This window comes from Misgurnus anguillicaudatus, chromosome 13 (assembly GCF_027580225.2).
Source record: "Misgurnus anguillicaudatus chromosome 13, ASM2758022v2, whole genome shotgun sequence".
In the NCBI taxonomy this organism is placed as follows: Eukaryota; Metazoa; Chordata; class Actinopteri; order Cypriniformes; family Cobitidae; genus Misgurnus; species Misgurnus anguillicaudatus.
The window spans coordinates 22915002-22926492 of record NC_073349.2 but is presented as its reverse complement, the minus strand read 5'-3'; the positions used below and the strand labels follow the sequence as shown (position 1 = coordinate 22926492).

The 11491-nt window shown below is 35.9% G+C and overlaps 1 protein-coding gene across 2 annotated transcripts; it reads left to right on the top strand.

The window, feature by feature from the left end:
- The first annotated feature begins 2782 nt into the window (after nt 1–2782).
- hmgn3 (high mobility group nucleosomal binding domain 3) lies at nt 2783–9717 on the top strand. Of its 2 annotated transcripts, XM_055187665.2 has the most exons (7): nt 2783–2944; nt 5132–5182; nt 5346–5375; nt 5783–5830; nt 6097–6204; nt 8565–8664; nt 9008–9717. In XM_055187665.2, the coding sequence occupies exons 1-7, from the start codon at nt 2930–2932 to the stop codon at nt 9013–9015; spliced, it is 360 nt and encodes a 119-aa protein (XP_055043640.1). In that variant the 5' UTR covers nt 2783–2929; the 3' UTR covers nt 9016–9717. The 2 variants fall into 2 exon arrangements, with proteins under 2 accessions (XP_055043640.1, XP_055043639.1); XM_055187664.2 differs by lacking the exon at nt 8565–8664 and having other exon boundaries at nt 2784–2944.
- Nucleotides 9718–11491: the final 1774 nt, after the last annotated feature.

Below are 11491 nucleotides of genomic sequence, written 5' to 3'. Positions count from 1 at the left end.
ATGAACGACTGGAACTTTTTTGGAAACTTTATTTTAAGGTAAAAAAACTCTTTAGTGTTGCTTTAAATCTTCTGTATGCAAATGTTGATTCATACCAAAATGCTTTTTTGCATAGTTGTGTTTACACATGAAAATGTCTCAGGTTACGTATGTAACAGTTGTTCTCTGAGAAGGGAACGAGACGCTGCGTCTCCCTTGCCATACTTCCTGCATCCCTGTAACGCCGTCTTTGGCAATATTTCAGATAGCGATATACTTCCTGGCTCCCGCGTCACCCTGTCTTTGTCGTTAAGCCTCACCATTGGTTGAATTTGATATACACATTCAGACGCACTTACCTCTGGAGGCGTCACCAAAGTGCTCGAAAGGGAACTGTAACAATGTATCACAAAAGGTAACACAATGTTACCTTGCTCTCACTTGAAATGTGTCTCTTTATTTAGTCCTTGAATTTGAGGGTATTAGACCTGGAAAGTCCTTGAAAGGTCCTTGAATTTGAAGTTAACTAAGGTGTGGGAACTAGTTAACTAGTGGTGCTTAGAAATGGTTGCAAGCATTGCTCAAAATATTTTCCCTTGTGTTCAGCCAAACACAGCAATGTATACAGATTTGTAACAACTTGAGGGTGAGAAAATAATAACAGAATTTTCACTTCTGGGTGATCTATCCCTTATATATAATAATATAATAACGTGTTAGGATTATCTTATGAAATATTTACCGTAAGAACTCGATTAGTAGAGAGAGGGGTTGCTTAAGGACACTGAACATGTTTGTGGCCTTGTTTAAGATTGAGAACAAAGATATCTTGTCGAAGATTCATTTTTTTATTTTTGCAAGAAAAGGTCTGCACTTTCAGTACTGATATGAGTGTGGCAAAGCTCTGTCCTTTCACAGAGCCACTCTGTGGCTTGGCTGACTCAGGTTTAGGCCGTGTCTTCTCTAAACCACTCCTCCCACACGGCACTTTTTTTTTGGTTTCCCTCCATTTTACATGTCAGTGTCAATTACTTTATGTATCAGAGGGAAGAGTTAAAGAACGAGCTTGAGTTTGTAATTTTTTGTTTAAAGAACGAATGTAAAAACACTCATGGATGCTTATCTGTGAGACCTTATCAGGTGTTCTCAAAATTGAACTTTTTTGTGTAATTGGAAGATATTGTTGAAAAATGTGTGATTTGATCTGTAAGTGTCTCAGGGTTCAATCAATTAAATAGAGATCACATATGAAATAGTTTAAACAATGTTTGCTGTGACCTTTGATGGGAACTTTTAAGTGATGGTGTCCTACAATTTGTACATTTATCATTTTAGATAAAAAAATTTAAAATAACACAATTTTGCCACTCATCTAAGCAAGGTGTAATACTTCTGTATTTAAAAAAATACAAATTGACTGTTTAATATAGTATAACTAAATTCAATGTTCATCTTTTGTCCCACTCAATTCAATGGTATAAAGCACTGCAGCATGTTACCGTAGCACTAAAATTATTTTATTATGACATCAAGTTCTATTATTTGATATGCTTGTGACTTAAAGTTCAGTGTGTGGCTTTTTATGGTTTGTATGTCTCTGTTATTTGACTTTGTATTATATAGTTGACTTTGAATAGTGATCCTCATCGATCATTTCAATAGTTTTTATGATCTGTGTGTCCTTGTTATATCATTTTAAGAGCTTTTAAAGAGAGAGAGAGAGAGAGAGCACTGGAAGATGTAAGTTCATTGTTCATGACATTGTGTTTAAAGTGATCTCCAGAAACAAATCCATAGATTTGTATGGCCTAGAACACAAACACTGTCATTATCAGGAAACATCTGCTCTTGAGTGGCAGCAAGCTTCCAGAGATACATGTGTGTTGTGAAGCATGGTAGAATGTTAGCCATTGTGAAGTTACTATGTAAATGTCATTCATTGTAAGGTCATGGCAGAGATGTGGCCATTGTGAGGTCATTGTTAGAGATGCTATTGTGAGCTTTTGGTCACATGATGCTATGCATTTTGCCTTGAAATCACATGACTGTCACATGTAAATTAATTATATCATTGTGGAATCAGTAAGTTACTTTGAAACTTTAAATCTTGCCCAGAAACCTGTCACGAGCGTGTCCGATGCATCCCAAAATCTAAAGGAAGCAATGAAATTTAGGACCATTAATGTTTTTGTTCTACACATTTGTACTGTAACAATCTTAACTGTAATTAATAGACTTCATTATTCTAGTTTATATTTGAAAGATTTTAATACAATTAATTTTCATTAAGTGTAATGTTTAATATGTTAGTTTCCATTCTGTGTGTTAAAAAAAATGGTGCTGAGACCATCTCTGTGTCCTAGTTCTGATACTGTTTGTTCAAAATGTATTTATTATTTTAAATAAAATGTGGATGTCCCAATACTTTTAAACTATTTTGCTACACTATAAAGTTATATACGTATCTATAACATAAAGAATACCTATTTTAATTCATTCTTTTATTAGGCAAATGTGGACGTTAAAGCATACGTTTCCCATATGGCCGAGCGTGTGGTGTCAAGCGTCCATTGGTTTGTCGTCACTCTACCCCCCTCTCACGCGGACCTTTAAACCCATCCAATACACGGCTTTCAAATTTACATACAGAAAGCGCGTAACCAATGAGAGCAACGTGCTGAAGAGCTTTCCAAAATCCACACCAATGTGCGCGCGCGCTATAGATCCGTCAGCCAATCGCTGCGGGGAAGGTCGGGTAAGTGTGCACCGATTTGACCAATAGCCGGAGAGGAGGGTAGAGTCTGAGCTCTGCATATTATTAACATGTTATTACAAGAGGTGTTTAGATATTGATCCTGTATTCCGTGCTAGTTAAACTCACTCCCCCACCTTACAGGTCCATACCTGCTTTTCCATTAAACAAAGGCAAGTCGAGGGAAATTGTTGTAAAATGCCCAAGAGGAAGGTGAGTCCGTTTATACTTTATTTTATTTTCACAATGGGGTTTTTTCCACACGTTTTTTAAATAGCGGCTCGCGTTTCAACGATGAGCGCGCGCGCAGCGTCGAGCAGGTAAGCCGTGGATCAAGTTTGTAAAACCTCACATTCGCGCTGCGTCTTTTTCTAATCTAATCCTACGGGAATCCACCCAAACATCTTTTCTTTGTATCATCGTCACACTTGCCGATTCCCTCCATGATAGTTGGCGGGTTAATAACCCGACGTCTCTCGCGGTGAAGTCGACAATTCGTGCGCACTTGTGTTGAATGTCACTTTGCGGTGATGCTTAAGTCGCCCTCGGTATAAACCGAACCCAAGCGCTCTGCTCGCGGCAAACGCAAATGCAGTGCGCTCGTTGCTCGGTAGCGTCCATTTTAAGATGTTGGCTTTTTATTAGCTCACTTTCGTCGATCGATAGAGGTCCTCATTATTTTTGTATAGCCATGTTTCAACCGACAGGCTCTTCCTCCACCCCCATTGCGGAGCAGCGGACCCGTATGTAACCGACCGGTTTGTCAATCACACTCAACTCGCGATTTTGATGATTAGACAATGCAAAACACAGCAGAACCCTAAAGTTTATTGTAAAGACTTGAAGGTTACAAAAATGAAGCACAAATTTAAATGTAAAAGTTTATAATTACACTAGGCAAGATGCCCTAACTATCCGCAACCAACCATGCTCTATTCACAATACAACATCAGTGGGGGTCGTCGACCAAATGGCCAAGGGTCTCAGTACCGTTCAGTGTTTTGTGATTAACGTTACACACAAAGAAAAAAACTAAATTTAGATTTCAGTTTTGGTCTTTTTTTTATCAAATATGTTGTTTAAAGAGGCAGTGAAGTTTCTTTAGGGGGAATGTCTTTATAATTTATGAACTGTGAGATTACTCAATAAACAATAGAAATTTTATTTTTCGCACATGTGGTACAAAATAGGGCCTAAAATATATATTTTCCCGCCTTTTTAACAAATTGCGAATATAATCAAGTGATTTATCTTCTGAATTTTTTAAATGGCAAACTGAAACTGAATGTTATTATATTTTTGTAATTTTAAGTTAACATTTTTTTTGTGCTTTAATGTGGGACTTTTCTAAATGCAGTTTATAAATTCATAAAAACATCTAAATATGTAAACGAACCTATTCAGATTTGGTAACAGCGTTAAAATAATTGTTTTATTAAAATTTAAAACTGGGCTGTTACTTTGTTTGTGTTAGCTAGTTTAGGATGCAATGTTGATTTGTACTTACTGATAAACTTGTTTTCTCATAAATTGAGGATTAAAAAATAACTTAAATAACATACAGGAGTTGGGTTGTAAAATAAGGGAAGTAAGAAATAGTTGACGATGGGCCGTTACATTATTTGAAAATAATGCACACCCAAGGTGGATATGAGGCTCAACGCGAAGTAGATTATACCACAGGCCTGTTGAATGGTTTGTTCTGATTGGTTGAGAAATGTTCCACGGGTGTTGACTATTTTACTGTAAAACGCACACCTAGCCTGTGAAATGTCTTAAAATTACCACCAGAGCAATGCTTGTGGTAACCGAGGCACAACGCGAAGTAGGTTATACCACAGGCCTGTTGAATGGTTTGTTCTGATTGGTTAAAAATATTTTCCACGGGCGTTCATTATTTTTCTCTAAAACGCACACGTAAGCTATGAAATGTCTTAAAATTACCACCAGAGCAATGCTTGTGGTAACCGTGGTATAAGTGGAATAAATGACTTTATTTGAAAATAATGCACACGTGCGGTGAAACGGCACTTCACAAAGGGTGTGCATTATTTTCAAATAAATAAACAGCCCGTCATCAATTACTCCTTACATAACAACTTTATGTCATAGAAGAGTCCAAATAATTTAAAGTAATTTTTTATTCTTTTAACAAGACAAAATGTGGTAGCTGTTGCATACAAAATGTGCGGCACAGTTAAATATCATGCTTTGGTTGGTAAAATGTATTAGTAACTACATTTTAAAAACTTAAACGTAACTAAAACATATCTTATTTCGTATATAAGCCTACCTGATCACCAGTGGCCTATGTAAATATGTAAAATTCATATGTGATCAAAGCAATCTATACAGTTGCAATATATGTACAAATATTGTATGTTTGCTTTGTCTATATAGTCACCCGAGGGAGCAGAGGCTAAGGACGCCACTAAAGTTAAAAAGCATGAGGTAAACTACAAATAACTTTCTTTCTTGTTCTTTATAAAAATAACTCTAACAAATGCTTAAATATATGTGTATTTGTACATACAGTACATGTTTGTTATTTTCATCAAATGTATATTTATCATATTAACTCTCTGAACCCTAACAATGTTGCTTTTTCTTTTAGCCCACTCGGAGGTCAGAGCGTCTTTCTTCAGTAAGTGTGTGTATAGTATACACTCTTTCCATATGTCTAGATTTGCATGTTTTTCCATATGTCCAGAAAAGCAGTTTTGGCATGTAACCTGTCCCTTAAAAATGGGCAATAGCTATCATATAACCTCTAAGGGGTTTCATTAACTACAGTGTATACTTCATTCAGTGATACATTTTTTTTAATTTTTTTATAGATAGAAAGTATGTATGATTGAAAGTGGGAGTCTTGACATTCATCACAAATATCAAATGTTGCTAAAATTATATCTTTTTTTAATATAGTTAATGAACCCATCTGTGTAAGGCTTTTTGGTTTTTATCACGTGCATGATAACGTGCAAGGTATTGTCTGTTGTGTAAGTCTCACATTTGACCTCCTTCATCCTGTTGTCTTCTTTCAATCTACAGAAACCAGCTCCTAAACCTGAACCTAAAGCCAAAAAAGCTGCTGCCAAGGTAACTCTTCCTTACTTCCTGATTCTTTCTATACAACATCTCAACATGTTTTTTGCATGTGCTTTGCATTGTGCATAAGCTCCTTTCTTGCACGTATGAAAGTATGTTGAACAGCTGGTAGGGTTTGTTTGTGTTAAGAGCTGAATGTGAAAACTGGTATGATCAGGTGTAGGCCAGTGTGTTTTGGAGTAAATAAGTTGGTTTGGTACAGAATTTTTTTTTTACTGGTTGCATTCCAAGTGATCGTATTTGTGTTTTCTGCACAGAAGCCATCCAATGATAAAGCAGTAAAGGAGAAGAAGGGCGGAGCCAAAGGAAAGAAAGCGGAGAAAGAGACTGCGCCCACCGCTAATGGGGAGACCAAGCCAGAAGAGGTGTGTTAGCCCTGTTAGTTTGCTAATACTAGTGCGTAGCCTTTTCAGTCAAAGTAAGACCAAGTGAATGTTTAAATGTGTATGAAGATTTGTATGGCCTTACTGTGGAAAAGAATGTGATTTGTAAGTCACACATGTCTTTAAAGGGACACTCCACTTTTTTTGAATATATGCTCATTTTACAGCTCCCCTAGAGTTAAACATTTGATTCTCTTACCGTTTTGGAATCCATTCGGCCGATATTAGGGTCTGGCGCTGGCACTTGGCATGTCTTGGCATAGTCTATGGAATCTGATTGGACCATTAGCATTGCGCCTAAAAAAAACAAAGTTTTTATATTTTTCCTATTTAAAACTTGACTCTTCTGTAGTTACATCGTGTACTTAGACCGACAGAAAATAAAAAGTTGCGATTATCTAGGCAGATATGGCTAGGAACTATACTCTCATTCTGGCGTAATAATCAAGGACTTTGCTGCCATAACATGGCTGCAGGAGGCGCAATGATATTAAGCAGCAGCCGAAAATAGTCCCCTTAGTAACTTCCAATGGCAGGGGACTATTTTCGGCTGTTTGGTAAATTTTTTAGGTGCAATGCTAGTGGTCTGGTCGGAGTCTGTGGATTGTGCTGGGCTATGCTAAAGGTGGTGGCGCTAGACCCGGAGGTCGGCTGAATGGATTCCAAAACGGTAAACATCAAATTTTTAACTCTAGGGGAGCTGGAAAATGGACATATTTTTAAAAAAGTGGAGTGTCCCTTTAAGAGCACACTTAAAGCGCTTACCCAAACTTATATGCCAATGGTCAGCTCACTATTGGTCAGTGTTGCACATCTTGTATAAAATAACCAAACAGAGCCCAGATAATGTACATTTCAGACTAATGTATTTCAGCGTAGTTCCCCTTAACCAAATGTTCATAGATTATTTGAATGGTCCTCCAAGACATCGAAAAGGTTTTACTCTTAGATTTTTTGTATGAACAAGAATCAAAGAGAAGAAGTGAGGTTGGAAATAATGACCAAGTTCCAGAGTTGTACTCTGAAATGACTGGGTGTGAATTGGTGGCATTAACGTCAAGTTTCAATGGACAAAGTATCTGACAACAGCTAGTTTCATTTTTAGAGTACAATATTAGTAAAAACTAAACTTAATGATAATTCTGCTTGGATTTTTTTTTAAATATGTTAATTTATTAATAAACTAAACCATGTCATTATAATTATTTGAAACACTGGATTAGGGATTTTCAAACTTTATAATGCAAGGACCCCCAAATATAATGAACTTTTTGCGAGGGACCCCCTACCTAAAATACATTTCCATTTATGTAGGTTTTGCATTCAAGATTTTACTATGTTCTTACCTCAACTTAGACTGATTGGTTCATGCCTATTTTTTTTCGGTGCGTGCACTAAATCTTTGTGCAGCGCGTTGTGAATGTGTTAGCATTTAGCCTAGCCCCATTCATTCCTTAGGATCCAAACAGGGAAGAATTTAGAAGCCACCAAACACTTCCAGGTTTTACCTATTTAAAGACTGTTACATACACGAGTAAGTGCGATGACACAAAATAAAACGTTGTGATTTTTTGGGCGGATAAAAATGGGAACTGTGTTGTGTGGTGGAGGAGCACTTGGTTTGCAGCGCTTCGACCTCGGCGCGCAGTAACATCATCACTCCTGACTACACCCACTCTCGCTTAAACTTCCTTCAATATTGCTGCGCCCGGGGTCGAGGTGCTGCAAACTGGGTGCTCTTCCGCCATACAATGTAGTTCTCATATTTTATCCACTTAGAATGATCTCAACGTTTTATTTTGTGCCACCATACTTGTGTAACTACTCAAATGCTAACACATTCACGACGCGCTGTACGGGGATTAAGTGCACGCATTGAGGAAGGATGGGTGTGTATTAATTTTTCTGGGTTGAGGTAAGAACATAGTAAAATACTTAAAAAAAGGGTGGTGTTTTTCTATAAGAAACACTGAAACTGTGTTAGATAAATAGTAATTGTGATATTATAAAAACAGCATATTGTTTACAAACGTCAATAATTGGCTAAACATTGGACTTTTCTGGGGACCCCTTGGAACCTTCTTGGGGTCTCTGGAACCCAGTTTGAAAACCCCTGTACTAAATCATACCTCAGACATTTTTCACTTTCATACATTTAATTATGAATATTTGAACCTTTCCTTTTTCATACTATTTTTGAAATAACATAAATCATCATCGTTCTACCTCTGCTGTATTATTGCATTGACCCATCTAATAATCATTTCCTGTATCCTTTCCCATGATTTTTCAAACACGTGAACCCCATTCATAAACACACACACACACACACACACACATAGATTTGTGTCTCACGCTCATCTGTCAGTGTGTCATCATGGAGAAGTTCAGCCCCCTCCTTCCTGTCCATCCGAGGGCAGAATGAGACTGTTAGAGTAAAGGGTACGATAGTTTGAAGAGTGCAGTGTGCTTTTTTGTGCTTTTTGCTGTATGCTACATGCTTCAGATTTATCTGATCGTATCTATAAAATATTTTATTATTAAAAGCTATACCAGGCCTCTTTTTTGACACCTGTGGTTTTTGACAACTGTGGTGTTATTTAATAGTGTAATCTTGGTGTAAACTGGTGGTCATTATTTATATATGGTTTCTTCGCACTAACGCTCTCTGTCTGTCTGATTTCACATCATCAGGTAATGAGTTCATAGAAACTGAATGAATCATTTCAATATCTTGTCATATGCATTCATACCTTTTTCTCTCTTTTGCTTTTTCTCTGTATAGGAAACTGAAACACCCAAGACCGACGCTGAAAAGAAAGAGTGATTGAAGTGATTGAATAACACAGAACATTTTTTTATTCCTATTGAGTATTTTGTAAGACACAAACTTTTTTTAGACTTATCGTACTAGATTTCCTTAGCTAAAAGTCAGCTCACACTCCCTATTGAAACACCAAACCCCTCTCCTATTTCATCCAAGGGTTAGATTCATTTTATGAAAAAGCAACGGTTATTCCTGAGCGTTTTACCAGCAGGTAGCCTGCCAAATGCAGCCACTTTAAATAAGTTAAATCTTATAATGTAAAAATATCTGATTCATCTTTTAACCACAAGAATACATACTCTTAGTTACATATATATGGTTACAATAATGTATGCATTTGGTGTTTATTGTCTATGAGTCTTGTCATTTAATTGGATGAATTCTTTAGGAGACAGATTGGGATGAGAGATTTACACAGTAACGCCCAAATTCCTGCTTTTTTATCTTCTTTGTAGCATTATGAGATTCAAGTGTGTCCATTAAAATGGCTAAACATTAAACACGACCCTTAACAGACAGACATCCATAGCAATAAACGAGGGGTGCTTTGAGGTACAAGGTTAGGAAAACGCTAAAAAAACAGAATCTCAGACAAATGTCATAGTCCATCTTACTGGTTTGAGGTATTCTCTGTAAAATGTTTTCAAATTAAAGATGAACGAAAGGGACTTTTGTGCTTGTTTTTACTAGTGATTTCTACTAATAGTACACATGTACTGCATTATTCTGACAGAAACCAAAGCTCGAAGCTTTAGTTTTGGTCGAGTTTGTATTTTTAATGTTGTAGAAAGCTCTTGAGGGCCCGATGTGTTTGGTTTACAGCTACAAAAGCCTTTCAGTGTAGTTCTTTATACACAGATACATGTGACCCCACACACACAAACTCACTAAATACAACTGCTGATGTCAGAAAGTGAAAGGTCAGCAATGCTAATGGGAGGCAGGAACTTAGAAGAGGAAATGAACAGAGAGTCATGATTGGTCCTGCATGCTGTCTCTCTAAAAGTCCAGCCAATAGATCAAAAGGCACATATTACTGTGAAGACTGCAGAATTATCACAAAAACGGCATTTGTCATATGCTTTAATCTTTAACTGATATGCTAGTTACATGTAATATATTCTTGTTTGATGTTATGTAGACAAATATGCCTTCGGAAAAAGACCCATTGGGTTTTATGAACAACAACATAACTTATTTAACTTTCTAAGACCGGGTGTGTCCACATACGTGGACATCACATTTTTTGTTGTTTGCACCGTAATACCTAATTCTATGTAACTGGAACCTGTTGTACACAAACATGGACAATTACACTGCTTCATGTTCAAAGAAAAATATTTGGTTTTATTTATTGGTTCTTTATAACCCCCAAACAGCTGGAAGAAATCTGAAAAAAGACAAACCAAAGCTTGGGTCTTAGGAGGTTAAATTAAAGGTGATCTGTACTACTTTATGAATGGAAGTGCTATACAAATGCAAACTAGTTGTAATGCCACTTAAGCACATATTCACAGAATTTGAATTAAACATGGACATTTTGAAACAGAATAAAGTAAATGTATTATTTGGAGGTCACTCATCAAATAAACAAATTTGGTACACTGACTATCTTAACTCTTGTACAAATGCTGCAACATGAATCATAAGGTTTTGCCCAAACTTGTGGAGTCTATACAAGCTTGAGGGCATCCTGGATTATACAACATACTATAGGAAATTTGATGTACTGTCAAATTATTATTAATTCTGTATACAGAATTAGTACATAATGTTGTATGTAATACATATTTCACAACGCTCACTATGGACATTGTTAAAAGATTGGGGCTCTGTGGTGTGACATAACACAACATTTAGAAAATAGGAATAATGCAACACGTGTTTTAAATAATCATTGATATTTTGCTATATTTAAGTTTAAAGAAGCGGAGAGTTACATTTTTTTATAACATTTTTCAGAAATATACACTGTAATAAGTGAAAGTTGAATCTGCAAAAAAATACTTTAAATGGTAACACTTAAAAAATCTAATCTTTATCAACTTAAATATTTTACTTTTTTTAGGGGTTACCAATCAAAGGTTTTTTTTATTAATTTTATTAATCCAATTTTTTGGGGCGGTTTCCCAGACAGGGATTAGACTAGTCCTGGATTAAAATAAATGTAAGAGCTGTCCAAACTAAAAACAACTTGCACTGACATATCTTAAAATAAAAGTAATTTTTGGCATAACATTTGGGCTGTGTGTAATTATTATGTATATATAAATACACAAACATTCATGTATGTATTTAAGAAACATTTACATGTGTATATATATTTATCTATATTTTTATATATTCTAAATTATATATAAATAGAAAAACGATATTGAAATAAAACATTTCTTAAATTATATATATGTATGTGTCTGTGTTTAAATATACATAATATTTACA